This window comes from Sebastes umbrosus, chromosome 18 (genome assembly GCF_015220745.1).
Source record: "Sebastes umbrosus isolate fSebUmb1 chromosome 18, fSebUmb1.pri, whole genome shotgun sequence".
Classification (NCBI taxonomy): Eukaryota; Metazoa; Chordata; class Actinopteri; order Perciformes; family Sebastidae; genus Sebastes; species Sebastes umbrosus.
Genome location: NC_051286.1, coordinates 10,003,941 through 10,017,283, shown reverse-complemented (window position 1 = coordinate 10,017,283; position 13,343 = coordinate 10,003,941). Strand labels below are relative to the sequence as shown.

Genomic DNA, 13,343 nt, shown 5'->3' with positions numbered 1-13,343 from the left:
ACACACACACAAACACACACACAGACACACACACACAGCAGATGACTGTGTCCCTGCCTGACCTCCCTCTGTAACTTCATTAATCATCAAAGACAGTTTTTTTAATAATAAGCATTTTCTCTCTCTTTCTCTCATTCTCTCTCTCTCTCTCTCTCTCTCTCTCTCTCTCTCTCTCTCTCTCTCTCTCTCTCCATCTTTATTTCTCTCTGTTTTGAGAAACTTTTCAAATTTGAATTCTCTGTCATTAATAATGCATAATGCTGTTCGTTAGGCATCGGCTTGATTTGCATAAATCATGAAATTGGGGGAAGAAACGTTTTTGTCTGTAGTGGGTAATGTTAATGAGGGAGGGAAGTGATGTTAATGAGGGAGGGAAGCGAGAAAGAGTCAGACACAAGGAGTGTTTTAAACTTTTTTTTTCTTTCATGACTTGTTCATTAATCTGATGCAACTGTTCAGAGAGAGTTGGTAATAACGCGGCCCAATGCTAAGATGAGCCTGTTCATTTCTCAGTGTATCTAAAGGCTAATTAGACAAAAGCTCTAATTTATCTCAGTTCATTAAATGAACAGTTTCTCAGAGCTTTGACCGGCCGGTGCTACTATCTCTCTTTCTCCCTCTACAGTATTTTTATTACATGTTTGCTCTCTCTTTGTTATCTTTTCCAGGTGTTTCGCCGCGTTGGGCGACGTCTCAACTGTGCGTTTCCTCCACCAAACAAACCAGATCGCCGACAAAGTTTCACAGGAAATGGTGTGATTCATATCAGCACAGACACAAGACACAATATTGACAATATATACAACACATACAGAGTTTTGAGGGTATAAAAATATTTTTGGAATAAGTGGCTAGTTACCAGCAGTGGTGGAATTTACTTACTTTAATTTACTTTAAAGATTTATGCTTCTCATAGTGGAAATGGAAAAAAGACCAAAACTCTCCACTGGAATCGTTGAATATCAGCAATTGCTTTGCAATTTACACAAGGAAATTAGACATTGTTATTCTGCACCGTTGCAATTCCTTAAATGCCATAAAACTGATTACATTTTCTCAACAGAGTACAAACTCAGTTATCAGAGGAGTGTGTGTTTCACTGTGTGTGTGTTTTGCTTTTGACCAGGGAGGAAATGGAACAGCGTTTTTTCAAGTCCAAGCCCACGTGGCGATGCTGGACAAGAACTTTAAACTGGCTGAGATGCACTACATGGAACAGGTTAGTGACATGCCCCACTGCCCTCTTAAAACCAAACCTTGTGTACACATGTGCTTACATTATATATATATATATATATATATATATATATGTATATTTATTAGGGTTGTCGCAAACGCAAATTTGTTTCAACACCACTAAATCCATTGGTACCAACCACGTCATACTAGCTTGTCGGGAAGGAGGTTAAATAACGCTCCAAATTTACGCAAAATTTTGGCGATTAAAAACTGACATGGCCATTTTCAAAGAGGTCCCTTGACCTCTGACCTCAAGATATGTGAATGAAAATGGGTTCTATGGGTACCCACGAGTCTCCCCTTTACAGACATGCCCACTTTATGATAATCACATGCAGTTTGGGGCAAGTCATAGTCAAGTCAGCACACTGTTGCCTGTTGGGTTTGAGATTACCATGTTGTGATTTGAGCATATTTTTTTATGTTAAATGCAGTACCTGTGAGGGTTTCTTTGTCATTGTTTTGTGTTGTTAATTGATTTCCAATAATAAATATATACATACATTTGCATAAAGCAGCATATTTGTCCACTCCCATGTTGATAAGAGGATTAAACACTTGACAAATCTCCCTTTAAGGTACATTTTGAACAGATAAAAACATTTGTTAATTTGCATTTATCACGATTAAATATTTTAATCGATTGACAGCCCTCATATTTATCTACCTGTATATAATATGTTTAATTGATTACCGATTCATTTTACAATAAGCCAAATGCAAAATTCAGCAAGTCGTTTTCTTCAGCAGCATTTGAATAGGTGTGATTTCAAGAGCAATAACACCTGTGATTGGTCAGATGAATTCACCAGATCAGAAGCTCTAAATGCAGTGTATCAATATCACACCCGTACACGCTTTATTACTCGCAGTAGTCCAGATTTTAATAGTGATAATTATATATTTGTGCAGCACTGAGTCAATTGTTTTAATCTCGTTTTCTGCAGAATTCCATCGATGAAGCGATAGAGATGTACCAGGAGCTCCACATGTGGGACGACTGCATCGCTGTGGCTGAAGCCAAGGTAATAACCACCACACTAAATTTATACTTTGCATTTTACCTGAGGGAGATTTTGTTCTCACTGTCTGTTGTTGCATACTGGCATACTACTCACCCTGGACAATAAACTGAGCTTTGAACAACACCACTGACATCCACAAACACTGCCAACAAAGACTCTCTGCCATCCAAAACCTCACAGCACTTTCTGTTGCCCCCCCCCCCACCTTCTGCTGCTGCTCTACAAACGGATAATTCAACCCATTCTCCTCTATTGTTCCCCCTCTTTCTTTACCATGATAACTGCCTCCAATAGGAACAAATTGGTATTTCCTCAACTGATCTCAACATGGTCACACACTTTCTCATTTTACAGCTAAACAGTACACTACAAGATGTTTCTGAAAACATTTGAGGTGAGAAATAGGCATTACTGTCACAGAATGTTGATTCATATTTGATCAGCGCTGCCTAGTTTGACCATTTGAACAAATTAATCTGTTTAGATTATACATTTTTAGAGATTTATTGACATTTAGCCTATTATATCTTCATAGAGCCCAAGCTAACATCTTCAAATTGCTTATTTCCAATTGACAGTCCAAAAAGTCACAGATATTAAATGTACAATAACATATGAAACAGTGAAAAGCAGCAAATCAAAGTGAGAATTCAACATTTTTGCTTGATAAATGGCTTAAAGAAGATTTTTTTAATTGTTGTCAAGTCAATTTATTTTCTCTCAATTCTCTCAGTCGACTAATAGTTCCAGAGCTAGATTTGAACCGACTGTAAATCTAACGTAGCAACGACCCCACTCTCAACCGTAGGGTCACCCGGAGCTGGACAGCCTGCGAGGGAACTACTACCAGTGGTTAACGGTGACGGGTCAGGACGAGAAGGCCGGCGAGGTGAAGGAGAGCGAGGGAGACTTCCAGGGTGCCATCAACCTCTACCTGAAGGCCGGACTGCCGGCTAAAGCCGCCCGACTGGCCATCAGCCATCCGGAGATCACCAACAACAGTGACACCGTCAGCCGCATCGCCGCCAGCCTCATCAAGGGAGAGTTTTATGAGAGGGTGAGTTGACTCTGTCGTCGATCACAGATGTCTGTACTGGTATCTCATCCTTTCTCCTTCTTTTCACCTCATCTTCTTCTTTTCTAATAACAAATGCCAGGAGAGGAGAGGTATCAACAGAGGAACAGTATTACACTCTGTCTCCCTCCATCTGTCTCTTATTTCTCTTTCTGTAGCTATTTGTCTGAGAACTCAGCTCTCCTCCTCGAGCCATCTGTGTTTATGTAACAGGTGGGAAAGAGAGAACCAAACTTCAAAACAGAAAATGTGTTGCTGCATCCTGATGGTGTAGGGTTTCATCAATTTAGGTGTTTGATGGTCGATATGGATGCTGGTTATGTGTAACTTCAACTAACGATTATTTTCATTGTTGATTAATGTTTTGATTATTTTCTCAATTAATCGATTAGTTGTGTGGTCTATAAAATGTCAGAAAATGGTGAAAAACGTCGATCAGTGTTTCCCAAAGCCCAAGATGACGTCCTCAAATCTCTTGTTCTGTCCACAACTCAAAGAGGAGTAAAGAAACCAGAAAAATATTCACATTTAAGAAGCTGGAATCAGAGAATTTAGACTTTTTTTCAGGAAAAAATACTCAAACTGATTAGTTGGCGAGTGATTTAATAGTTGTTTTCTATCACAAGCTTGTCTTTGTCTCCGGACAACATGAAACATGGCCAATACTAGCTGACATGAAAGAACAATTTAAAGAAATTCCTGAAGACCTCTCTCCAATTTTCTCTCATAGATGATTTATTTCCAGTTTGCAAACCTCTACTTCTTCTTCTATTCTGTTCACTGTCGGATTACAGACATGCATAGCCATATAGTTTCCATTCTCTTAACAGCCCTGAACAACCCTGACCCAGCAATATTGGATTTCCCTTACGTGTCAATTTGTCTTAATAAATTGATATTCTCTATGTGTTCTGACCAGGCAGGAGATCTGTATGAGAAGATCAGAAACAACCAGAGAGCTTTGGAGTGCTACTGCAAAGGAGGTGCCTTCAGGAAAGGTAAATCGATGACGTGTAGATGGCATGAATATGTTTAACTTATATTATGAATATAACATTACCAACAAAATGTAACATTACCATAAACTTGCCATTTCTGCATTGGTCAGTCCACCACTTTGGTCCAGACTGAAATATCTCAACAACTATTAGATGGATTGGTAGTAAATTTGGTGCATACCTTACAATACCTACCAAACTTTAGTGATCGTCTGACTTTTCATCTAGCGCCACCATAAGGTAAAAAGCCTCGAGTTCGTCATTTTGATCGTCGCCATATTGTTTTTTTGCAACCAGAAGTGACACGAGAGGGTTGAGCTAAATACAACCGAACGCTGATTAAGACATTTTTAGGTGACCAAAATGTTAGAATTGACTTTGATGAACTGAAAACACACTGTGAAAGTGCTGTGGTAGTGACCTGTCAATCACAAGGTAGCCACGCCCGAAAGCATACCAACAGGTGGACGTATGTTGTTGAGTTGGAGTGTAGGTATACAGTATTATTAAATAAAGTTTCTGCTTCCTGTAGCGGTGGAGCTGGCTCGCCTCGCCTTCCCTGCTGAGGTGGTGAAACTGGAGGAGGCCTGGGGAGACTACCTCGTCCAGCAGAAACAGATGGACGCCGCCATCAACCACTTCATTGAAGCCGGGTATGTAGTGGAGAGGAGTGAAGAGACAAAGATTTGGGCAGATGGAGAAGAGGAAAGATGACACATAAAGAAAAAAAAAACAATCCAACAGAGGCAGCCAATAGTTCTTTAAATCATCACCAGGACCATAATAGATATCTTTAAACATGATTATATTCCCCAAAAATACCAAATAAAGACAGGTCATCAGCGCCCAGATTTGTATTCTTTCCAGGTTGAAAAAGCATCTGAAATTTTCACTGTGAGAAGCTAAAACTCTCCACAGAAACAAAGGTTTTAAAAATACTACTTCCATTGGTAATTTATTTCTGACAGTAAAGTTTGTGCCTCAATCTTAATAATATTATTTGGTTTAAATTAAATCCCAACCTAAGTTAATTTGGAACTTGGCTGTCTCTCTATTCTGTCCTACTGTCAACCAAGTGTTGGTGGAGCAGCCTAATTAGTGTCTGCACACATAATCTACATTTCAGAGTTGATGCTTATTATATGAAATTATTATATGGATACACACAACACTAAAATTCTGTGTGTTGTCTTTCTCCGGTCTGCTCTTAGCTGCACGATTAAAGCTATCGAGGCGGCCATCGCAGCTCGTCAGTGGAAGAAGGCCGTCCACATCCTGGAGTTACAGGAGGATTCATCAGCAGGGATATACTACGTGAAGATAGCTCAGTACTACGCCTCCATGCAGGATTATGAGGTGAGAGAGGAGGGACAAGGTATGAGGTACATGGGGGGGGGGGGGGATTAGACACCTATGAAATCAACCCCAAATCTAAAGTGGCATGTTCTCAGTCAGTGGTAAAATGGCCAAAGTAACCAGTTATTTCTGGACTTACACTTTTTTGGACTTATACAAGATAGATTTTTTTTGGATCTGACTGTACACCACCAGCTCAGCAACCAAGCAGCAGACAGACACAGTTAGCAACTAGCTGGTGATCATAGTGGAGCACTGAGCAGCTAAAGAGAGAGATATTTTTGTCAGGAGTTGGTGGAGACCAAAAGTAGAGCTAAAAAGGGAGTGAAAATTGGACTTTTGTCAGGTCGACAGAAACACCACTCCAAATGACTGCTAATGTTGCTCGGTGTCTGCTGAATGCAGAACTGCAACGATTAGTCAACTAATCAATTAGTCGATCGGCATAAAAATAATCGGCAAAGTAATTTTTTGTGCAAAAAAGGCAGAAAATACTGCCTCTCAAATATAGAGATTTCCTGCTTCCCCCTGATTTATATCATATTAAGCTGAATATCTGTGGGTTTTGTTTATCTTTGGGACATTTAAAGATATTACCTTGGACTTTGACAAACTAGGGTGGACATTTTTCACTATTTTCTGACATTTTATAGACGATTAATCAATTAATCTAGAAAGTAACCGGCAGGTTTAATGAAAATAGGTCAAGCTCTAGCTGAATGTATGAATAGGTTACAGTTTGCATGATGAGTATATAAGAAGTGGTAACCTAATTTGGACTTCTATTAATAGACCCTCTTTTTCCCCATATATACCGTATATACAAGCCTAAATATTGGTACTTGGCTTTGTGGTTAGTTGAGCACCTGATATTTGTTTTGCTCCCTGAACACAACATCGGACAGTAAGATGGAGGCAGCCAGAGGGATAAAGTTGGCATGATATTTTGCCACCAGCAATTAATTTCTGCACATCTCTCTGGAATGTATACATTCACCCATGACACACACACACACACACACACACACACACACACACGTACACACAACCTAGTGCACATTTCAACCATAAAGTCAGAGCCCAGGAACAGCTTTAGTTCGGTCTCCATGGAGCAGCGTGGGCTGCGTTTGCTCCAGGGTGCTTTGGCAATAACGACAAGTTGGATGGTTGTTACAATAGTTTTAATAATTGCCTAAATACCAGAAATGGAGATTAAAAGGAGAAGAGAAAGAGGAATCTGGTATAAATACAAAGAAAAGAGAGACGACGACGACGATGGTGGTGAGGCGCAGTGTGCTCTGCTCATTCTGATGAGCTCAGCTGAGCCAAACAGCCTCCACAGACTGCCAGCCTCTGAAAATAGCCGGCCATTTCAGTCTGTTTGCTCTACGGGCACATTCACAGGAAGTAATTAAGATAACAAGCTCTTTGCTTTCCAACTTGTGGAAGTTGCAGGAAAGTATAATTCAGTGCAAACTAAAACAATGGAGGAAGCTCACACACCTGTGATTCAATACAAAAATTATCACCAATGAAAACAATGACTAAACGTTTTTTAATCAGAATGAACCAGCACATACATTTGTTTCATTGATGCCAATGTTAGAACAGGTTCAATGGAAAATTGCCTTTACGTAGCAAAAATCTATTCACTCTGAAGTCCTGAATGTTTCCCTTTTCTCTCTCTCCAATCTCTCCTAAATTCCATTAACAGAGTACAGGTAGCTGTTCCTAATTTAGTTTTATAAATGTGTTTGTGCTCTGTTTATCCTGCAGGAATGCTATTTTAATATATTAATGTGCTGTGGATATGTCAGAAGGTTTTTTATTTTCAAATGTCCGTCCCAAAATAATGTAAAATATGAGCTTCTATACGGAGATCTTATGATATTCAGACTGTATTTTTATATTTTCTGTGTGTATGTTGTGTGTTTATGTCCTGTAGGTGGCAGAGCAGCTATTTGTGAAAGGAGGTCACATCAAAGATGCTATAGACATGTACACTACAGCAGGACGCTGGGAGGAGGCTCATAAGGTTAGTATGGACACAAACTACACAAACAATATGTAAAAATAAAGGGAGACCAATTTGGATTATTGTGGTAAATTAATACATTTAAATTAAACTTTCCACGAATATATACAATTTGACTTTCTGAAGGCTAAAATGTATAGGTTTTTATTTTTTTGGAATAACACATTTAACCACCATAGTGCTCAGAGTTTCATACTTATAAAGTATCAGTAATATGATAATCAACATATTCCTGTTTACAAAAAGAATAAATAAAATTAAATAATAAAATATATTAAAATTAAATAAATAAATTAAACAATAAAAAATATAATTTTAAAATAAAATAAATAAATTGAAACAATAATAAAAAAAATAAATACAAAAGACAATAATAACCAAGGGATGATAAGATAGACAACACTTTCCACTAATATACAATTTGACCTTCTGAGGGCTAAATTGTATAGGTTTTACATTTTTCCCCTTTTCCTAATCTTGTCAAAGTACTACAACACATTGAACTACTCTAATGCTCAGAGTCTTATAAAATATCAGTAATATGACAATCAACATATTCCTGTTTGCAAAAAGAAAAAAAAAATTAATTAATTAAATTAAATAATAAAATATATTAATATTTATTAAATTAATTAAATTAAACAATACAAATATATATATATATATATATATATATATATATATATATATATATACTATTAAAATAAAATATGATAAATAAATTGAATTCACAGTAAAAAATATTACAAAAGACAATAATAACCAAGGGATGATAAGATAGACAAGAAGGATAGTAATGAATATTTGATCCCAAATATGTCACAGTGAATGATAATCATATAATAAAGAGTATTTTTTAAGAGGATATTTTGGCCCCTCATATTGAAAGCTATTAAAAAAAATGAATTAAATAAAGCCATGGTTATTTTGTTTGCAGTTGGCAGTGGAGTGTATGACGGAGGAAGAGGTTATGGCATTGTACGTAAGCAGAGCCCAGGAGCTGGAGAGAGATGGCAAGTTCAAGGAGGCTGAGAGGTAAATGGAGATTTATTTATAGCAATTTGTCGCATCATCATCATCATCGGCTGCTGGAAGCATGAGAATGGAGTGAGGCGAAGTAACACGACTGTTTGATGTTTGTAGTAACTACAGCAAGAAAAATGATGAAAACCGTATTTGACGGTTGACAGGTGGAAATTTCAGACCCTCAGTCAAACTGTCTGTCTGGACTGAAGTCCTTTGACGCCAGCACTTGTTCAAAAAACAAACAGTTCAGTTAATAATGGTTGCCTCTGTGTATGTGTGTATGTGCAGGCTGTTTGCCACCGTGAAGCAGCCTGACCTCGCTATAACCATGTACAAGAAGAACCGCATGTTTGATGATGTAATTCGCCTGGTGGCCAAACATCACCCTGACCTGCTGACAGAGACCCACCTGCACCTGGCCAAGGTACGTTACTGTAATGTCTTGATAGCAAGAATGAATTAGCCTGATAATCAGACTGAGAAGCCTGATATTGTGTCCATCATGTTAGCTGATTTCTTGTTGGGAGGTGATTTGTCTTCCCTGACCTAACCTATCAGTAACAAAACAACCATCCCGTGGCCTTCATTTTCAATCGACACAGAAGCTGCGGAACGGATTGCTAGGAGCAGTTATCTTTTTCACCCATAGACTTTATATACGTGGATGTAGTCACTATGACGTCACCCATTGGTTTGTGGTCTGCAGTTTTGAAGCCTCGAGTTCGGCAATATGGCCAAACCCTGCTTTATGGTCTATTTGACTCTAAATGGGATCATAATTTACTAAATGAACATCATGCTGTATTGAAGAAGACTTGAAACTCATGTTTACAATGTTTACTGAGGTAATAAATCAAGTGAGAAGTACAGTAGGGTCATTTTCTCATAGTCTTCTATATCAGACTTCTTTCTGCAACCAGAGGAGTCGCCCCCTGCTGGCTATTCGAAAGAATGCAAGTTTAAGGCACTTTACAGACCCGGAGGTTGCCGCCTGTTTTCACCACAGCATAAGAAATATGCTTTTCTAAGAGTTGTTATTTCTGTAAGTGGACTTAGACTTATGCAGCTGTGTCGAAGTCATCCAAGCTTGTGGCCATCTTTGTGTCTCTTATTTCTTTTCATGGATGTAGCCGGAAAGCTAAATGAAGCTACGAAGGACAAAGCTTTGATTGGTCGACTGGCTGTCAATTGGCACAACAGCAGACTTCTATTAATCAATGAACATCAGACGTTGGCGGTGATTTAGAGGTCTGAAACAAGGATAAGAATTAATAGGAAGACCGAAATGCAATAACACTGTTGATAAATTAAAGGCTGATTTGTATATTTGAATAACAACTAATTATTTTCCCTGTTTACTTTTTTATAAGTGAGGCAAATAAATTGTCTGCAGTTCATCTACAAACATCATCATCCTGACATGTATCATTCATCATTCAATCAGCAATATTCAAACAGCAATGGATGAAGTTTCCCGTCTGAAGAGCTCTCATAGACTCAGATAATGCTCCAGTTCTGGCAGCCTTACAACTTGATCTCTTTTTTTTTTTTTCAACCATTTTCTATTTCTTATATAACAGCAGACAAATGAGTGTTCACGGTTTTATGGTCGCCAATTATCTAGTGAGAATTGGCCTGCAGTGCTTTAAACTCTTATAATAATTAGAATTCTCCCTAATGAAGAAATTCTGCTCTGAATTCAGCAGAAGAAGTAAAACATATTTCTTTTGATGCACACAATCAGACCACATGCACATTTTACAACCTTTATACAGTGGCGGAAGAAGTACTCAAATCTTTTTATATAGTAAAAGTAGCAATAGTAAAAGTATTAGCATCAAAATGTACTTAAAGTACCAAAAGTAACTCACTATGCAGCATGGCTCCTTTCGGAATAATATATTATTGGATTATAATTTTTAATGCATTAATATGTCAGTTTCAAAGACTGTATATAAAGATGGATGACGTGTCTCCACTTCCTCCCACTGTACTAAAGTGAAGCCAAAATCTTGTCATTTTGACGCAGTAGCGATCGGGCGGTGGAGCCGCAATTATCGAGGTCCCGCCCACACACCCGCTCGAGCCAATCACGATTCAAGCACAGCCACAGCTTGTTATTGGAGCCACCTAGCTGCTACGTTAGCACCACGGTTGCTGCTTGGTTAGAAAAGACACAACAACTAACCATAATATCTCTATAACTACATTTACGATCAAACTGACACATGTTCTGTTACACAGACTGGTGACGGTTATGGAAAGTTAAAGTTAAATCTCACTTCCCCCACTCTATATGCAAATAGTAAACACACGGCTAATACAGCAGACGTTGTGACGTAATATTACATTAATGACAGTAGTAATATCCTACATATTTGTGAATTCGGGTACATTTTATTAACATTTAGCTTTAAGCGGTTTTACTGGCTTTTGTTATCATTATGATTATTATCATTGCAGTTGAAGGGACATTTATCAGCGTCATTATCATATCAGATTAGTGCTTAAATTCATGTGTTTTCTGCACAGATAATCAATCGTGCTGTTTTGTGAGGCCTTACTGCATCTCATGTATTCTGTTGCTATGTGTGGTATAAATGTTTCTTGTAGGAGTTGGAGGCTGAGTCCAGGTTCTCAGAGGCAGAGTACCACTTCATGGAGGCTGAAGAGTGGAAAGCTGCTGTCCACATGTACAGAGTCAACGACATGTGGGAGGAAGCATACAGGGTAGATACACTCACATTTGTTTTCTTTTGGCTTGCTAGCTGCATTACATGTCCAAAGATAACTGCATATAACTACATTATTTTTGTGTTATAAGCCATTTATTAAATTCTTAAATACTTGCTTATGGATGCTAAATAGGACGACTCAAAGTAAATTGAGATTAGGTTTCATCGGCACGGCATTATTACCTTGCTTCCCTGTTGACAGTGTTTATTGCTGCTGCTGGTTTGGGAGCACAGTGCAACTTTATAGCTTCTATCAAATGTGTTTTTCTCTGGGATTATCTGTGGTGAGGGGGTTAGGGAGCCACACTGCTGCAGGACTCCTATAGTGATATATCTTTTACACATATGCTTGTACATGTGTGTGTGTGTCTCAGGTGGCTAAGAGTCACGGAGGTGCCGGAGCCCAGAAGCAGGTGGCCTACCTGTGGGCTCGGAGCCTGGGAGGAGAGGCGGCCGTCAAGCTGCTCAACAAGTTTGGCCTCCTGGAACACGCCATTGAGTTTGCTGCAAATAACTTGTGAGCTGCACCACAACACGTTGACATAGAATACAAGTACTACTCCAGTACTGTGATTGTATTGTGAAACCTGACGTGATTTCTTGCTCTTTATTTCCTCCCCCAGCTCATTTGACTTTGCCTTTGATTTGGCTCGTCTCTCCTGTAAGGAAAAGATTCCTGAGATCCACCTCAAACACGCCATATACCTGGAAGATGAGGTAAATCTGTCATAGTCCTGCTGCATACAGTAACCTATCTGCTGTCCATACTGTACCTCCATATGATATGCATTACCAAAACCACTCCACCACCTCCATAAACCACATCATCTCAAACAGCATGTTAATACCTGCTACAAACTGGGTGATTGCTGCAGTGAAAGTTGGGCAGAATCACAGTTGGCTGCCTTTACATATTTAACTGTTTTTGTGATCTGCAATATTTATCTAACCAGTTGTAGGAAAAAAAGCTTTTTTTTTCTTTTACATTCTGGGTCTCATCTTTATAGTTCTGTCCATGGGCAAAGTATGAGACACCCCACCACCGCTCCTAGTTGTAGCCTCTTTTTGATGTTATTTTGTGTCTCTTTGTGGTTGCTCTGTGTCTCTTTCTAGTTGCTTTGTGTCTCTTTGTAGTCATTTTATGTTTCTTTGTGATCATTTTGAGTCTCTTCCTAGTTGGTATGTGTCTCTTTGAGTGACATTTTGTAGGTGAAGGCCAGGGGAGCCCCTGACACTTGACTGTATGTTAGGTACAGTAAGTTGTGCTTATTTCTGATATTCTGTTTCATCTTCCAGGGCAAGTTTCCTGAGGCCGAGGTTGAGTTCATCAAAGCAGGAAAACCCAAAGAAGCTGTGTTCATGTGAGGACATTTAGCTCTGTGTTACTGTCAGCTGATCAGGCGTTATTACAATTAGGGGTAGATTTATACTGTATCTATATGCAGACAGCGTTGGAATGTACATTTATTTATACTATTTTGTATATTGTATTTTTCCATTTTATTTTTACTTTATACTGCATTTTAGAGGGAAATACTACACTTTTCAAGTTCTATGTCTACACATAGGATTTTAACTATTTCTTAAAACTTCTGGGGGGTTTTATATTGTTTTTTGGGGTGTGTGTGTGTGTTTGTGAACTGCTTCAGGTATGTCCACAACAAGGACTGGGCCAGTGCGCAGCGGGTGGCTGAGGGCCACGATCCAGAGAGCGTGTCTGAGGTCCTGGTCGGCCAAGCCAAGTTCTGCTTTGAACAGAAAGATTTCCAGAAGGCCGAAGCCTTCCTGCTCCGAGCCCAGAGACCTGAACTCGCTGTTAAATATTACAAGGTAACTGTAAGAGCCAAACTGGCT

At 38.8% G+C, this 13,343-nt stretch overlaps 1 protein-coding gene across 1 annotated transcript in view; it reads left to right on the top strand.

Annotated features, from left to right (window-relative positions):
• The window catches only part of ift172 (intraflagellar transport 172), a 39,754-nt gene that overhangs the window by 15,165 nt on the left and 11,246 nt on the right, over positions 1-13,343 (top strand). The window contains exons 19-33 of the mRNA XM_037750644.1: positions 669-753; positions 1,127-1,219; positions 2,187-2,264; positions 3,073-3,321; positions 4,259-4,337; positions 4,870-4,990; positions 5,549-5,693; positions 7,639-7,728; positions 8,666-8,763; positions 9,043-9,178; positions 11,368-11,484; positions 11,864-12,006; positions 12,113-12,206; positions 12,786-12,850; positions 13,139-13,319. Coding sequence (XP_037606572.1) covers positions 669-753; positions 1,127-1,219; positions 2,187-2,264; positions 3,073-3,321; positions 4,259-4,337; positions 4,870-4,990; positions 5,549-5,693; positions 7,639-7,728; positions 8,666-8,763; positions 9,043-9,178; positions 11,368-11,484; positions 11,864-12,006; positions 12,113-12,206; positions 12,786-12,850; positions 13,139-13,319 — 1,774 coding nt within the window. The remainder of the gene's footprint in view (positions 1-668; positions 754-1,126; positions 1,220-2,186; positions 2,265-3,072; positions 3,322-4,258; positions 4,338-4,869; positions 4,991-5,548; positions 5,694-7,638; positions 7,729-8,665; positions 8,764-9,042; positions 9,179-11,367; positions 11,485-11,863; positions 12,007-12,112; positions 12,207-12,785; positions 12,851-13,138; positions 13,320-13,343) is intronic.